This window comes from Pseudophryne corroboree, chromosome 4 (assembly GCF_028390025.1).
Source record: "Pseudophryne corroboree isolate aPseCor3 chromosome 4, aPseCor3.hap2, whole genome shotgun sequence".
NCBI lineage: Eukaryota > Metazoa > Chordata > Amphibia > Anura > Myobatrachidae > Pseudophryne > Pseudophryne corroboree.
Window position 1 is genome coordinate 740,091,010 of NC_086447.1, and position 18,156 is coordinate 740,109,165.

Below are 18,156 nucleotides of genomic sequence, written 5' to 3' on the forward strand. Positions count from 1 at the left end.
CTTCCTTTGGACGCCGGGTTCTTGTGCCCGCTACAGTGCGTCCCCTCCCATAAGGAACTGCTTTAGGACATCCCCATTGTCCAGACTTGTGGAGCCCAGTGTACCCCGCAGCAGAAAACAAGTTTTATGGTAAGAACTTACCTTTGTCAAAACTCTTTCTGCGAGGTACACTGGGCTCCCCAAGGCGCCCACCCTGACGCACTTAGCTTCTTTGGGTTGATATGGCATTAGCCGCTGACACTTCTCTTGTCATGAGAGTGTGGTATATGTGGCTACTAACCGTTGTCGTCTCTTTTCCTGCTACTGCATTGGGCTGGTTAACTAAAACTGAGCTCTTGTGCTGGGAGGCGGGGTGATATAGGAGGCGGCGCTGTGCATTCTGGGAACAGTCAAAGCTTTGAGTCTGTTGGTGCCTCGGATCAAGATACTACTCTACACCCCATTGTCCAGACTTGTGGAGCCTAGTGTACCTCACAGAAAGAGTTTTAACAAAGGGAAGTTCTTACCATAAAACTCGTTTTTTCATTGCATTACTTTAGAATAAGAATAGAGGGAGATTCAATGAACCTTGAGATTCAGCGTGGCGATGTGCGACTGCGTATACTGCGGGTGATTACGGGAGGAAAACCTTACTAATTTTGTCTTGCACCACTAAGGTGTGCTATCAAAGACGTGCATAGTGATCCTGCCGGGAGAATCTGCACCATAATAGTGCAAAATGTCCTGACGGAACCGCACAGCTAATTGGAACTCTCCCTATAGTGTTGGATGCATTATCCAGGTCCTGTGTCTCAAAGATGCAATTTGTTCCAAGTGAAATTAGAGAAAGCATACCTGCTAAGCGTCCCAGTCCGCCATTACCAAGACCCGCATCCTCTTCTATCTCCTCCAACTCCTCCATGTCTAGGCCCAGCTGTGTCAAAACAAAATTGCAAATATCAAATATACTTTCAATACAAGAGGTCTATGCCACCCAACTACAATCAGGCTCTGCTCACTGCCTGTGTGTTCTGACTGAAAGCGATTTAGGTGAAGTGCCGTCTATAAATCTATAGCCTAATATCACATTGGGCCTGGTTCTGAGACGGATGCTGCAGCGTCTGTGTGTGCGTCTTTGGACGGTCTTATGTCTAAGACTTTATGTAATTACCACTACAAGCCGTTCCCTGGCGCACAGCCATATATCTGAATACACACGGACTGATATGCCCACTTTGTGTGTATTTAGGTGTAACCATTGGCTGCACCATGGAAACTTGCATGAGTCCCATGCTAGGTGCAGACTGTCTGTCAGAGTAGTATGGCCTCCAATCTGAGATCACAACCACTTCAGCGACACACCTACCACGCCCATAAGACGGACCATCTCAGTGCACATGCATAGCCACCTCCCTGTCATCTACCAGTCACCGCCCAGGAATGACCAATACAGGTTTAAGACATTTCTGAGGCCATGCGTCTCAATCGCAACTGCAACTCTGTGTGCCTGGACTCTGGATGCATGCGCAGTGCGACTAAGACCCAAGCGCAGTAGAATAAAACCATTCAGCTTCCGACATCGACACTGCATGTGACTCAGTCAGGCCCAATATGCTTATTTTCTATACAAACACAAGCACTTAGTCTATGCCCATGACAAAGATTTATACCATCCAGAACCTTATATCCTTAGAACAGCAGATTGATACCCCTTTTCCACCAAACCTATAACCCAGGTTAGTGCCAGGGAAACCCAGGTTGAGGTTTGGTGGGAAAGACTCAGAGAAAAATAATCTGGGCTGCGTTACCCAGGAATCCGTCCCTGGTAGCTACCAGGGTCGATCCCAGCACCGACTCGGGTAGTCTTCTGTGTGAACATGTGACCTGGGACATCCAACCTGTGTCACGCTAAAAAAGTAGGGAGAACCGGATCGATGATGACATCTTCAAGCGCTGGCAGGGGGAAGACCCACTAATAACCCAGGTCTAGACCATGATGTGAAGGGGATTTCAAACTGCTGTGACAAGGCTCAAAACCGTATTCAATTACCCAGGTTTGACTGGGTTTTGGGGTTTCTTTGGTGGAAAAGGAGTATTAGACTGCTGTTAAAAGTTATAAATGACACTTTACATTTTGTATACAAAACCTGCAAATGATTTGTCTGAACGCTGAAATGAATACGCATTTCGTCAATACAAAACATCTGAATTGATCTACCAACTAGGAAAGGAGATTCAGTTTAGACATTTGCTGCCTCAAAAATAAAATCAAAGCATTATATGACAAAATCAAGCACCAATAACTGTCGATTTAGGAACACTGAGACATTAAGAAGCTAAATTACCAAAATAAATATAATAAAAACGCAGAACGTTAAACAAAAGCAGTTATACCTGTTCAATTGATGTCATTCAACCAACTACAGTAGTTTGTGTCTTGTTAATAATTTATAGACTGTACAAACATTTATGAAAAATACAGAAAAATCTGATGTTCCGGCATTTATTGGCTTATAGTTGCACAAAATGAACAGAACTGTGCAACAGCATATTTTATTGGTTAAGAACATTCACAAGTTCTAATCATATCTCTGCCCTGAGAATTACATAGTAAAGGGTAGCGGGTCACGCAGAGCATCGCAGAGGGGTCTGCAGCTGCATCCTTTGGAGAGCTGAGACTTGTTTGTCACGCTGATCTTTTATTCTTCCATAAATAAAACCATTTACCAATCGGTCCCAAAGTCTTATAAACTGTTGGCTTTTAATGTAAACACTTTAATGAAACATGTAATTCATACAAGGGTAGAAAAATATATATTAAATATATAACAATAAAAGACAACAGTAAGTTTCTGAATCTTCCAGTCTCCTGTCTTTTATCACATAAAACTAAACATCTTGTACTAACAATAGGCTGATTCAGGTCCTGATGCAGGATCTTCACGTCGCATAGTACCGCTGTTAGGTACTTTGCGCATGTACAAAACCCGTACTGCGCATGTGCAGTACTGGTCCAGCAACATCAGTAGCTGACTGGCTGCAGACTGTCAGTGATTGACAGTCTGCTGACATTTGGCGGCGGGATGGAGGCGGCGACGGCCACGGTTTCCTGGACTCTCTGTAGGACCTGTGGCAGACAGGAATTGCTGTCCTAATAGACATAGGGGTAAATGTATTAAGCAATGTACAGTATGGAGAAGAGGACGGGTTGGGTTCATGTGACCAGCGGTTGGAAGACTGACGGTCGCCATACAGACGGCGGGATGGCCTGCGAGTGGGAATAGTCCCTGTTGATCAGCATGCCGACCATCGGGCTATTCACGGCTCGGAATCCCGGCGTCAGTATAGTGACCAGTGGTCTCCCGACCACCGGTCACATAACCGCATCCCAAGAGGACAAGTGAGAACGTTGCCCATAGCAAACAATGGGGCAGATGTATTAAGCCTGGAGAAGGGATAAAGAAGTGATAAAGCAGTGATAAGTGCAAGGTGATAACGCACCAGCCAATTATACAGATTTAAATGACAGGAGCTGATTGGCTGGTGCGTTATGACCTTGTGCTTATCACTGCTTTATCACTTCTCCAGGCTTAATACACCTGCCCCAATTAGCTTTGAGGAAGCATTTATCAAGTACATTCTAAATAATGATAGGGCAACATCTCCACTTGTCCATTTCTCCACTAGTTACACTGCATGTAGCGTAGTACACAGTGGTCTACCAATTGTAGCACGGGTCGCAGCCGGGAGCTTGACACGGCTGCGACCCGTGCTACAGCCCCCTTCTACACTCAGGTCACCATCCTGGCATATTTCCGGGTTGGTGACGCTGCTGCTGACGTGGCAGGGGCGGTGCTGGGAGATCACATGATCTCCCAGCGCCGCCCTTCCATACATTGTGAACGGGAGCCGTGTCGCATCGACATGGCTTCTCTTTCACACTACACAGCTTACCGGGTTGAACCCGGGTAGGATTCCTGGATCACTTGGATCCGGGAATTTGCAGGGGAGGCCGTTTCCACAAGGGAAAAACACGGGTAGATGCGCACTGCCATGCATTTACCCATGTTTTTAGAGCTAGTGGAAAGGGGGTAAAATTCCATGTATCATTTTGAGAAGAGATTAAAGCCAACCTTGAGGTAACCTGATCCACACAATAGACAATGCCTTGACTGTGAACGTGCAGCTTGGTTTGTGCTCACACAGGAAAGAGGAGAGCAACACTGACAGATCCCAGATACAGCCGGCACACTTCCCTGATCATGGCATTTTAAAAAAAACAACATGCTTTATTTGGAACGTTCTCTTGTTAACCCTTAATGTGTTGGGAGTAACCTAGCATTGTTGTAAAGATGCTGCAGCACTGCGGAGCTGCCACATATCAATCTGTATTAATATAAGGACAAAAATGCAGAAAACTGAGCTTAACCCAGTTTGCAATATGCTGTTCCCGCTGAGAGCTAGGGGATTACCAGTGCTTAGAAAAGTCCATTTTAAATATTTACTGTCTGCTTTAGACACTGGCTGCATGTACTCTCAGGACTGAAGTTATACACCAGCTCTCAAAGGGAACCTATTTTATAGCTGTAATAAAAGCAAAAACGTGAAATGACAACTGGCGCTATAACCTAATTCAATCAGTTTATAGTACTCAGTCATATGTCAGCCCAATGCTGTGTGCAGAACAACACATCCATAAAAGGACAATGGGGGTCATTCCGAGTTGATCGCTCGCTAGCTAGTTTTAGCAGCCGTAAGCCGTGCAAACGCTACGCCCACTGGGGAGTGTATTTTAGCTTAGCAAAAGTGCAAACGCATGTGTAGCCGATCTCTGCAAAAACAGTTTGTGCAGTTTCAGAGTAGCTCTGAACCTACTCAGCGTTGCGATGACTTCGGACTATTTGTGTCCGGCTTTGACGTCATTACACCGGGCCAGCGAACGCCCAGCCACTCCTGCGTTTTTTCAGACACGCCTGCGTTTTTGCAAACACTCCCTGAAAACGGTCAATTGACACCCAGAAACGCCCCCTTCCTGTCAATCTTCTTGCGGCCACCAGTGCGAAGGAAAACTTCACTAGAACCTGACCACAACCACAAACAGCTTTGTACCCGTACGTCGCGCGTGCGCATTGCAGGGCATACGCATGCGCAGAAATGCCATTTTTTCACCTGATCGCTGTGCTGCGAAAATCGGCAGCGAGCGAGCAACTCGGAAGCTAGAATTGAGTTAAAGTTTTATAGAAAGCTACATTCATATAGACATTATGGCACTTTGGTAAGAGTGGCACCTGCTGAACTACTAATTAGCACCTCGAATACACTGGCATTTGTCTAATGTGTTCTCCACTCATGTTATACCAAAGTGTACACCAGTGTTTAGTTCTGCATGTTTAAGCACCCTTTGATGTACAGTATTTACCAGTGTTTCCTAGAAATTACATTCATACTGTCCCCATTGAAGTCAAAGGGGACAGTATGAACTGTATCATATACATTTACCATCAATAGAAATATCAGTTTTTTATTAATAAATCTGAAATTGCAGGATACATGCAGGACGTACACAGCCTAACAAGTAAAATGACACTTTTATTTGGTGGTTTTGGTCATAGGATTTACAGATGCAATAATATTAAATTCAAAACCAGTGGTATCTTGTAAGATTATCGTTCCTACAAATACAAAATCTGGCATGTTTTATATTTAATATTATTGCCCCTTGAAATCAAGTAGTCAAATCCGCCATAGACACAGCGCTCAGTAAATTTACCCGTTTGTACATACAGATACTTGCTATGTACCTGCTCTAATTAATCACTGGCCTATGGCCACTTAAGCTTGAAATATCTTAAAAGGTTTTCTCCAGCCTTCAGATAAATTAATATTGACTTTTACATGACCTCAAGGAGCTTTTGCTATTATATTGACTTTCCTTTCTAGTATTCCTTTGTGCCTTGTAGAAACGTAGACTTTTAAATAAATCATTCAACAGAGTCATTTACTTCCATTGCTCTGAAACAGGCCAGAAAGCTGCTCACCAGATAGCAGTGTCCAGTGCAAAGACAACAAGACTGTTGATTATATAAATACATGGCTGATAGACACACAAGGAATGTGTTTAAAAACTACTTTAAAATAGGGATCATTGAACCACAGACTAAACGGGTTGTCCCTTTTCTGAACGCAGAAAGGTTTTACCAGCAAGTTTATGGGGTATATGCAATTGCGGTCGAATTCGCGGCAATTTTCGCCGTTTTTTAATTCGACTCAATTCGACAGGTGAATCCCGGAAGGTGGCTTCCGGAATTCACCATATTCAATGAAAAACGGATTCGCCAGAGTCGCGGGCGAAAATCGGCCGATTTGGCGGATTTTGCCGCGATTTTAAAAAACGGTAAAAAAACGTGAAAAACCCGAAAAAAAAATGGCGTGGGGTCCCCCCTCCAAAGCATAACCAGCCTCGGGCTCATCGAGCTGGTCCTGGTTCTAAAAATGCAGGGGAAAAATTGGCCAGGGATCCCCCGTATTTTTAAAACCAGCACCGGGCTCTGCGCCTGGTGCTGGTGCCAAAAATACGGGGGACAAAAAGAGTAGGGGTCCCCCGTATTTTTAACACCAGCATCGGGCTCCACTAGCTGGACAGATAATGCCACAGCCGGGGGTCACTTTTATGCCGTGCCCTGCGGCCGTGGCATTAAATATCCAACTAGTCACCCCTGGCCGGGGTACCCTGGGGGAGTGGGGACCCCTTCAATCAAGGGGTCCCCCCCCCCCAGCCACCCAAGGGCCAGGGGTGAAGCCCGAGGCTGTCCCCCCCCATCCAATGGGCTGCGGATGGGGGGGCTGATAGCCTTTTGTGATAATAAAAAGATATTGTTTTTTCCAGCAGTACTACAAGTCCCAGCAAGCCTCCCCCGCAAGCTGGTACTTGGAGAACCACAAGTACCAGCATGCGGGAGAAAAACGGGTCCGCTGGTACCTGTAGTACTACTGGGAAAAAAATACCCAAATAAAAACAGGACACACACACCTTGATAGTAAAACTTTATTACACACTACCGACACACACATACTTACCTATGTTGACACGCCGACTGCCACGGTCTCCGACGATCCGAGGTACCTGTGAAAAAATTATACTCACCTTCCAGCGTCCAGAGGTACATCCAGGTCCAGAGATAATCCACGTACTTGGCAAAACAAAAAAACGAACAACGATCCATACCGGACTAGAAAGGGGTCCAATGCTTTCACATCAGACCCCTTTCTCCCGAATGCCGGGACATCACGTGACTCCTGTCACTGAAGTCCCTTCAGCCAATCAGGAAGCGCTACTTCCGTGGCGCTTATCTGATTGGCTGTGCGCTGTCTGTGATGTGACAGCGCATCGCAAAACCGCTCCATTACTTTCAATGGTGGGAACTTAGCGGCTAGCGGGGGGGTCAGCCGCTGACCGGCGGGTGACCTCACCGCTAGCCGCTAAGTTCCCACCATTGAATATAATGGACTGGGCTGTGCGATGCGCTGTCTGCTCAGACGCACAGAGCCAATCAGATGAGCGCAACGAAGTTGCGCTTCCTGATTGTCTATAGAGACCTTTCTGTGACAGCTGTCACTGACAGGTCTCTCTGCATTCGGGGATAGGGGTCCCATGTGTCAGCATGGGACCCCTTTCAGTCCGGCATGGAGCGGGTGTTCGGTTTGTTTTTTTCTCCAAGTACGTGGATTTATCTCTGGAGCCTGGTTGAGGTGAGTATATTGATCTTCTATTTTCAGGTACCCCTGGATTCTACATGGAGAAGAGGACCGATGTCGGCGTGTGAACATAGGTAAGTATGTGTGTGTCGACGTATGAAATAAAGTTTTACTTTCACGGTGTGTGTGTCCTGTTTTTATTTGGGTATTTTTTTTCCAGTAGTACTACAGGTACCAGCGGGCCCGTTTTTCTCCCGCATGCTGGTACTTGTGGTTCTCCAAGTACCAGCTTGCGGGGGAGGCTTGCTGGGACTTGTAGTACTGCTGGAAAAAACAATATTCTTTTCATGATCACAAAAGGCTATCAGCCCCCCCCATCCGCAGCCCATTGGATGGGGGGGGACAGCCTCGGGCTTCACCCCTGGCCCTTGGGTGGCTGGGGGGGGGGACCCCTTGATTGAAGGGGTCCCCACTCCCCCAGGGTACCCCGGCCAGGGGTGACTAGTTGGATATTTAATGCCACGGCCGCAGGGCACGGCATAAAAGTGACCCCCGGCTGTGGCATTATCTGTCCAGCTAGTGGAGCCCGATGCTGGTGTTAAAAATACGGGGGACCCCTACGCTTTTTGTCCCCCGTATTTTTGGCACCAGCACCAGGCGCAGAGCCCGGTGCTGGTTTTAAAAATACGGGGGATCCCCTGTCAATTTTTTCCCCGCATTTTTAGAACCAGGACCAGCTCGAAGAGCCCGAGGCTGGTTATGCTTTGGAGGGGGGACCCCACGCCATTTTTTTTTAGGATTTTACCGTTACAGCAATAAAAAAAAAAAAAAAAAAAAAAAATTTAAAAAATATATAAATAATATTTGTGCCTCCAAAAAAAAAAAAAAAAAGTACCTAATCCCTTCTAATATAAATAGATCTGCTATTCCCAAAAAAAAAAAACACAAAAAAAAACATGTTTAAATTTTTTTTATTTGTTTTCACCCTCCAAAGTGTGGCGGATTGAAAATGACGAATTTGCTGTCTAAAAGCACTGCTGTCGAATTTCCAAACTTGAATTGAATATGCTTTGGTCGAATTGCAGCACTTATATCATTGCAGAAAAGTCGAATTTGCAAAAATTCGAATTTCAAAAAGTCGAATTTTGAAAGTCCGTTTTTTGGTCGGAAAGCACTGAATTGCATAGGCAAATTTTTTTTTTGGTCGAAAATGACCCGAAATTCGACAATTTCGGGAATTCGACCGCAATTGCATATACCCCTATAACTGCTACATATCGCCTGTGATTCCACACCGCCAGATTTTTATTATTATCCAGCAGACTAAAGGGGACATGTACTAAGCAGTGATAAAAGTAGAGAAGTGAGCCAATGGAGTAGTTGCCCATGACAACCAATCAGCACTGATGTAACATTTATAATTTGCATACTAGAAAAGTATACAGAGCAGCTGATTGGTTACCAAGGGCAACTTCTCCACTGGCTCATTTCTCCATTTTTATCACTGCTTAGTACATGTCCCCCCTAAGTTTCAAATGCAAATTGCTGTATATGAGTTGCAATTAGAAAACACTAAATTCCATACAGTTTGAGCAAAGCCATGCATGCTTTAAGGTAAACCTCCGCCATTCTGGGAAAGCCAGGACCAATGCTAACCACTTTGTTGTATTCCTGCCTGGTGGATGCATTCGATGGGAGGTTTTGGGTTATCAAAAATGTTCTTTATTTAACGGATACCTCCACTGGAGACTGTATATACAGGGGACTTCATTTTGTCAAACACAGGACAATGTATATACTATGGGGTCAAAACAATCATCGCAGCAGCAGCCGCAGCCGCACTTTACGGCACCCTGAACTCACACAAAAGTGCTCACTGTCCCACAGGGCTGCAAGCAATTTTGAGTGAATTCCGCCAGAAATCAGGCTGCCAGGGGTTTGAGTTCTGGATGCCATTGCCAGCTTTGAAACGATCCAGCAACGGCAACTCACACCGTTTGCAAGTAATTGGATTGACCCAAATGAAGTAAAACGTACCATAATGGAGGAAAAAGTACACAATTCAGGGTAAAAAAAAAAATAGGATTTTAATACCTACCGGTAAATCCTTTTCTCTTAGTCTGTAGACATTACAGATCCAGAGTGCAATAGTCTGCTTGGATGCAGGAGCCCCAATCTTGTTGGGAACCCACAGGACAAACAGAGCCTCTGTTTTCCTAATCTGCGCCGTTCTAGCGACATAGATCTTCAAAGCTCTGACCACATCGAGAGACTTCGAATCCGCCAAGGCATCAGTAGCCACTGGCACCACAATAGGCTGGTTTACGTGAAATGATGAAACCACTTTTGGCAGAAATTGCTGACGAGTTCTCAACTCCGCTCTATCAGCATGGAAAATCAAATAGGGGCTTTTGTGAGACAAAGCCGCCAACTCAGATACTCGCCTTGCGGATGCCAAGGCCAACAACATGACTACTTTCCAAGTAATGAATTTTAACTCAACCTTACGTAAAGGTTCAAACCAATGAGATTGCAGGAACTGCAACACCACATTAAGATCCCACGGTGCCACAGGGGGCATAAATGGAGGTTGGATGTGCAGCACGCCTTTCACGAAGGGCTGAACTTCTGGAAGGGAGGCCAATTCTTTCTGAAAGAAGATTGACAAGGCCGAAATTTGTACTTTAATAGAGCCCAACTTAAGGCCCGCATCCACACCTGCTTGCAAAAAATGGAGTGAACGCCCCAGCTAAAATTCTTCCGTAGGAGCCTTCTTGGATTCACACCAAGACACATATTTCCTCCAAATACGGTGGTAATGCTTTGCCGTTACTTCTTTTCTAGCCTGAAGAAGTGTGGGAATGACTTCACTGGGAATACCCTTCTGGGCTAGGATTTGGCGTTCAACCACCATGCCATCAAACGTAGCCGCGGTAAGTCTTGATACACGCACGGTCCTTGTTGTAACAGGTCCTCCCGTAGAGGAAGAGGCCAGGGATCCTCTATGAGCAATTCCTGAAGATCTGGATACCAGGCCCTCCTTGGCCAATCTGGAACAATGAGTATCGCCTGAACCCTTGTTCTTCTTATCATCTTTATCACCTTTGGAATGAGAGGAAGCGGAGGGAACCCATATACCGACGGAAACACCCACGGTGTCACTAGGGTGTCCACCGCTATCGCTTGGGGGTCCCTTGACCTGGAACAATATCTCTGAAGTTTCTTGTTGGGGCGGAACGCCATCATGTCTATTTGAGGAATTCCCCAACGACTTGTCAATTCTGCAAAGACCTCTTGATGAAGACCCCATTCTCCTGGATGGAGATCGTGTCTGCTGAGGAAGTCTGCTTCCCAGTTGTCCATTCCTGGAATGAAGACCGCTTGACAGATCGCTTGCATGTCTTTCCGCCCAGCGAATAACCTTCGTGGCCTCGGCCATTGCCACTCTGCTCTTTGTTCCGCCCTGGCGGTTTATGTACGCCACTCCTGTTATGTTGTCTGACTGAATCAAGACGGGCAGACCGCGAAGAAGATGTTCCGCTTGCAGAATGCCGTTGTAAAATGGCCCTTAATTCCAGAATGTTTATGTGCAGACAAGCTTCCTGGCTTGACCATTTTCCCTGAAAATGTCTCCCCTGTGTGACTGCTCCCCAGCCTCAGAGATTTGCATCTGTGGTCACCAGGATCCAATCCTGAATCCCGAACCTGCGTCCCTCCAGAAGGAGAGAACTCTGCAGCCACCACAGAACGGAGATCCTGGTCCTGGAAGATAGGAATATTTTCCGGTGCATGTCCAGGTGAGACCAGGATCACTTGTCGTCCAGCAGGTCCCACTGAAACACCCTGGCATGGAACCTGCCATACTGAATGGCCTCGTAGGCCGCCACCATCTTCCCCAGCAACCGAGTGCATTGAAGAATCGACACTCTTGCCGGTTTCAGAATCTGTTTTACCATGTTCTATATTTCTAGAGCATTTTCCACTGGAAGAAAAACTCTCTAATTCTGTATCCAGAATCATACCCAGGAACGACAGCCGTGTCGTTGGAACCAACTGGATTTTGGCAAGTTTAGGAGCCAACCCTGTTGTTGCAGAATCGTCAGAGATAGCGCAACGTTTTTCAGCAATTGTTCCTTGGATCTCGCCTTTATGAGGAGATCGTCCAAGTACGGGATAATTGTGACTCCCTGCTTGCGCAGGAGAACCATCATCTCCGCCATTACCTTGGTAAAAATCCTCGGAGCCGTGGACAGACCAAACGGCAACGTCTGAAATTGGTAATGACAATCCTGAACAGCAAACCTCAGGTAAGCCTGATGTTAAGGATATATGGGGACGTGTAAGTAGGCATCCTTTATGTCGACCGACACCATAAAATCCCCCTCTTCCAGACTGGAGATCACTGCTCAGAGAGATTCCATCTTGAATTTGAATTTTGTTAGAAAGAAATTGAGGGATTTTAGGTTCAGAATCGGTCTGACTGAGCCATCCGGCTTCGGTACCACGAACAGACTTGAATAAAAACCCTTCCCCTGTTGTGACGGGGGGTACCGTGACAATAACTTGATTTTGACACAGCTTTAGTATCGCAGCGCATACAACCTCTCTTTCCGGAAGAGAAGCTGGCAAGGCAGATTTGAAAAAAATCGGTGAGGGGGCACATCTTGAAACTCTAATTTGTACCCTTGGTCTACTATTTCTAATATCCAAGGATCCAGATCCGAGCGAACCATGACCTGACTGAAGAGTTTGAGACGTGCCCCCACTGGTGCGGACTCCATCAGAGGAGCCCCAGCGTCATGTGGTGGATTTGGTAGAAGCCGGAGAGGACTTCTGTTCTTGGGAACTTGCTACAACCTGTGACCTTTTTCCCTTTCCTCTTCCTCTCGCAGCCAGGAAGGAGGATCCCCGTCCTTTTTTGAATTTATTGGGCCGAAAGGACTGCATCTGATAGTGGGGCGTTTTCTTTTGTTGCGCAGGAACATAAGGTAAAAATGACGACTTACCCGCGGTAGCCGTAGATACCAGGTCAGTGAGGCCGTCACCAAACAAGACACTACCGTTAAACGGCAGAGACTCCATAGCCTTCTTCGAGTCAGCATCAGCATTCCATTGATGAATCCACAATGCCCTCCTAGCCGAGACTGCCATGGCATTGGCCCTTGATCCTAAAAGGCCAATATTCCTTGCAGCTTCCTTTAAATATGCTGCAGCGTCTCTGATATGACCCAAAGTCAAAAGCACGTTATCCCTGTCCAGGGTATCTATCTCAGATGACAAGTTATCTGCCCACTTTTCAATAGTGCTACTCACCCATGCCAAAGCAACGGCAGGCCTGAGTTAGCGAACCTGTAATGACATAAATGGATTTTAGTGTATGTTCCTGCTTTCGATCCGCAGGATCCTTTAGGACTGCCGTGTCAGGAGACGGAAGCGCCACCTTCTTGGACAGACGCGACAGAGTCCACCGTGGGGGTTGACTCCCACTTTTCCCTGTCCCCGGAGGGGAACGGATATGCCACTGGAATTCTTTTAGGAACCTGTACCTTCTTGTCAGGATTTTTCCAAGCCTTTTCAAAAAGAGCGTTCAGTTCATGAGAGGGAGGAAACGTTACCTCAGGTTTCTTTCCTTTAAACATACAGATCCTTGTATCAGGAACATCAGGGTCCTCAGTGATATGTAATACGTCTTTTATTGTCACAATCATGTACTGAATGCTCTTAGCCAGTTTAGGAATCAATCTGGCATCACTATAGTCGACACTGGAATCAGAGTCCGTGTCGGTATCTGTATCTGCTATCTGGGTAAATGCATGTTTCTGTGACCCCGTGACTTGTGACAATGCCTCCTCCATGGATTTCCTCCATGTCTGGTTCTTAGACTCAGATTTATCTAATCTCTTAGTCAACCGAGCCACATTTGCATTCAAAACACTCAACATATTTACCCACTCAGCAGTCGGCGGTGCCGACAGGGTCACTCCCACCGCTTTTTCTGTCCCCACTCTGGCTTCCTCCTAGGAAGAGCACTCAGCCTCAGACATGTCGACACACACGTACCGACACCCACAATCACACTGGGCTATAGGGGATAGACCCACAGCAAAGCCTGTTAGAGAGACCCAGAGGGAGTTTGCCAGCTCACAACCCAGCGCCTATCCCGGTACTGAGACTTTATATACAATGCCTCAGACCTGTTAGCGCTATTATAATAAAGACAATAGCACCAAATCTACTGTGCCCCCCCTCCCGTTTTGCACCCTGTTACTTGTACAGCAGTGTGGAGGTCAGGGCCAGCGTCTCTGCAGTTTCTGTGAAGAGAAAATGGCGCTGGTCAGAGCTGTGGGGGCTAAGCCACGCCCCCTCACCGGCGCGCTTTAGTCCCGCTCATTTTAAAATTTTTATACTAGCGGGGGTCTATATTGAGTGCCTAGGCACTTTTCATATAACTTTTGCCAGTTACTTTCAGGTCCCCATGCTGCCCAGTGCGCCCCCCTTCCCCCCCTGCGCCCTGCACCCTGTCAGTGCCGCTGTGTGTTTGGGAGCATGGCGCGCAGCGCGACCGCTGCGCAGTACCTTTCTTCTTTTACTCACCCGGCTTCTTTTTTCTGGCTCTGCAAGGGGGGGTTACTGCACGGCTCCGGGAACAAGCAGCTAGGTGTACCAAGTGATCGAACCCTCTGGAGCTAATGGTGTCCAGTAGCCTAAGAAGCAGAGCCTTTGAACTCACAGAAGTAGGTCTGCTTCTCTCCCCTCAGTCCCTCGAAGCAGGGAGCCTGTTGCCAGCAGAGCTCCCTGAACATAAAAAACCTAACATAAGTCTTTTTTTCAGAGAAACTCAGTAGAGCTCCCCTGTTTGTGACCAGTCTCCCTGGGCACAGAATCTAACTGGAGTCTGGAGGAGGGGCATAGAGGAAGGAGCCAGTTCACACCCCTTTTAAAGTCTTAAAGTGCCCATGTCTCCTGCGGACCCCGTCTATACCCCATGGTTCTTGAAGCATCCCCAGCATCCTCTAGGACGTATGAGAAAATAAGAATTTACTTACCGATAATTCTATTTCTCATAGTCCGTAGTGGATGCTGGGGACTCCGTAAGGACCATGGGGAACAGCGGCTCCGCAGGAGACTGGGCACAAATAGAAAGCTTTAGGACTACCTGGTGTGCACTGGCTCCTCCCCCTATGACCCTCCTCCAAGCCTCAGTTAGGATACTGTGCCCGGAAGAGCTGACACAATAAGGAAGGATTTTTGAATCCCGGGTAAGACTCATACCAGCCACACCAATCACACCGTACAACTTGTGATATGAAACCCAGTTAACAGCATGATAACAGAGGAGCCTCTGAATAGATGGCTCACAACAAGAACCCGATTAGTTAACAATAACTATGTACAAGTATTGCAGACAATCCGCACTTGGGATGGGCGCCCAGCATCCACTACGGACTACGAGAAATAGAATTATCGGTAAGTAAATTCTTATTTTCTCTGACGTCCTAGTGGATGCTGGGGACTCCGTAAGGACCATGGGGATTATACCAAAGCTCCCAAACGGGCGGGAGAGTGCGGATGACTCTGCAGCACCGAATGAGAAAACTCAAGGTCCTCCTCAGCCAGAGTGTCAAATTTGTAAAATTTTACAGAAGTATTTGACCCTGACCAAGTAGCAGCTCGGCAAAGTTGTAAAGCCGAGACCCCTCGGGCAGCCGCCCAAGATGAACCCACCTTCCTTCTGGAGTGGGCTTTTACAGATTTTGGCTGTGTATCACCTTTATTGGATCCCACTTTACAAATCAGTTGGAGGAGATCCAAGAACATTAAAGATACGCTGGTTCAGAGCCATTTCTCACGTGAAATGACCAAATCCAAACTCCCTAAGGGATCCTTTCCATGTGGGCAATGTAAGGCCTGCCCACAGATACAGATAACTGACTGTGTCAAGGACAGACATGGCAAGGATATTTCCATACAACACTTCTTCAATTGTGACACACAAGGAGTAGTCTATTGTCTAACCTGTCCTTGCAATCAACGATATGTAGGCATGACGACTAGAAAATTCAAAACTAGGATTTTGGAACATATGGGTTCCATTCGCAACTCATCGTCAGATCTTCAGAAAGGCAAAAAACTAACATCAGTAGCCAGACACTACCATGCTGCACATCATGACTCACCATGTGAGATGCGCGCCTTTGGCCTAGATAGGGTCCATCTAGGCGTACGCGGTGGTGACTTAAGCAAAGAACTTATTAAGAAGGAAAGTGAATGGACCTTCAGGTTAGGTTGTCTCAAACCATTGGGTTTGAATGAATACATCAATTACAGTGCATTTCTGTAACCAACTTTATATATAGCATCTAATTTATTCCTTCCCTTACACCCCTCAGTACACCCACACCCAGTACACCCCTATTTATTTCATACACATCACACTCACCCTTCTCTCATTAGCATTCACGCCCACCTCCACCACACACTCAGCACCACCCCTTCACTTCCCACATCCGTAGTTCATTCACATGCACCTCACATCCGACCCACAACAGAGACCTAGCAAATTCTGACATTTATCACAACCAACTAACACGTTTCCACACAGCACTCCCAGTGCTAACCCACTCCCATCCCATACATTTGTCCCCACACCCCTTCCCCATCTCACCACACCATATCACAATAATTTTCGCCCACACAGGATCATCACCGGTGACACCATACACACATTCCCACCACACCATAAACCAAAATCCACCCCCCCCTCCCCCCCCCCACCGTCCCTTTCCCCCTCCTTTCCCCCCCCCCCTCTCTATCTCCCTTATCCCTTTCCACCTCACCCCCCATCCCATTCCACATCATCCTTTTTCACAATCATTCCCACCACCTCCATTCACGTCACTTGCACCATTAATCCCAATACAATACTAATTTACTTAATAATTTATGAATATCCTCCTGCATTGTTTCCAACGTTATAACTCAAGACAAGATATGCTGTCCAAACCTATTTTTCATGCAATTATCATTTCTTATTTATATTACATATTTATTATAAATTCATTAACCCCAATACAATACTAATATACTTAATAATTTATGAATATCCTCCTGCAATGTTTCCAACGTTATATTATAACTCAAGACAAGATATGCTGTCCAAACCTATTTTTCATGCAACTATCATTTCTTATTTATATTTTATATTTATTGTAAATTCAATTCATTCTTATCATAAAATTCTGAACAATTTATGAAAGCTTGTATTTTTCATTTTTTATCTCTTTTTTTTTTTTTTTTCTATTTTCTCTATTTCATTTTTTTAATATGTCCATTTATATAATAAATAAGATGCTCATTTTACACCCAATTACCGTGTATATTTCTCATACATATTCTCTGTTTTTTCCTTTTGTGCAATGGGCCACTAATTGCAAGCTTAACAGGGAACCAATACAAAACAGAACAGCCGTTCCACCTGTGCAGCAATTTACAAACACAGGACACGCCTCCCTTTTGATTGGACAGTGACCAGCTCCCTTGCAAGATAAAGCCCGCACTATCCCCTCCGGGAACAGGAAGTGATCAAGCCCGGTGAACGGGTGAAACTAGTTTTCCGTTCCATATCCCCACTGCCTGGGTGTGACAGCCGATTTCGGACAGCCTGAACCACGAGCCGCTCTTTCTCCAGCAGCCGCTGCATCAACCTGCCGCCGCCATACACTGCCGCGATGGGACCATGAACATTGCGTCTCTCCTCTCCTCAGCTAACCTGACCACGTCTCCACAATACATCAGGTACATTGATCGGCGGAGTGGCCATAACGAACTGCTCAGCCCCTGAGAACCAGTGTATCCTGCATCTTCAACATGCCTGGACTTTGACACGGACATTCCGTACTCATACAGCATTCTGCCCATATTAGTGACCGATCGCCCCCTACAATTCCGGGTAATATCTGCTCAATCGCAGCATTTTTTGCATATTTATTGGTATTCATCTTCTGATGCATATTTTATAATAGCATTCATTAAAGCTGTTTTTTGTAAGTACCCGCTTTACAGGCAGTCGGCACTTAGCGGCATAATACCTTATAGGATACTGTTAAATCTTCATGTTTAGTCATTAAATTGACATAATCCTTCGGCTGAGCAACCTATCATCATCCTCTATACTGCGTATCTTGATATTATATAGTATTTCTGCAGCTCTGTATACAGCGGAACATAAATAATTAACTGTTGATCATTATCTCCTTCTCTTTCCACCTGATACCATTTTGGTACAATGTGTAACAATCTGATAGCATCAAATTGATGGTGATGCATGGTTCCAATCAACTTAATTGTCTGCTAATTGTGTACAAATTGCTCCCTATCACACCGAGTACCTTTATCATAAGTACTATCAGCATCCTGCAATCATATTATATAGTATTTCTGCAGCTCTGTATACAGCGGAACATAAATAATTAACTGTTATTC

The 18,156-nt window shown here is 45.9% G+C and overlaps 1 protein-coding gene across 1 annotated transcript in view; it reads right to left on the reverse strand.

The window, feature by feature from the left end:
* Nucleotides 1-18,156, reverse strand: part of PYGB (glycogen phosphorylase B) — a 194,698-nt gene that overhangs the window by 86,027 nt on the left and 90,515 nt on the right. The window contains exon 3 of the mRNA XM_063918124.1: nucleotides 835-913. Within this exon, the coding sequence (XP_063774194.1) occupies nucleotides 835-913 (79 nt within the window). The remainder of the gene's footprint in view (nucleotides 1-834; nucleotides 914-18,156) is intronic.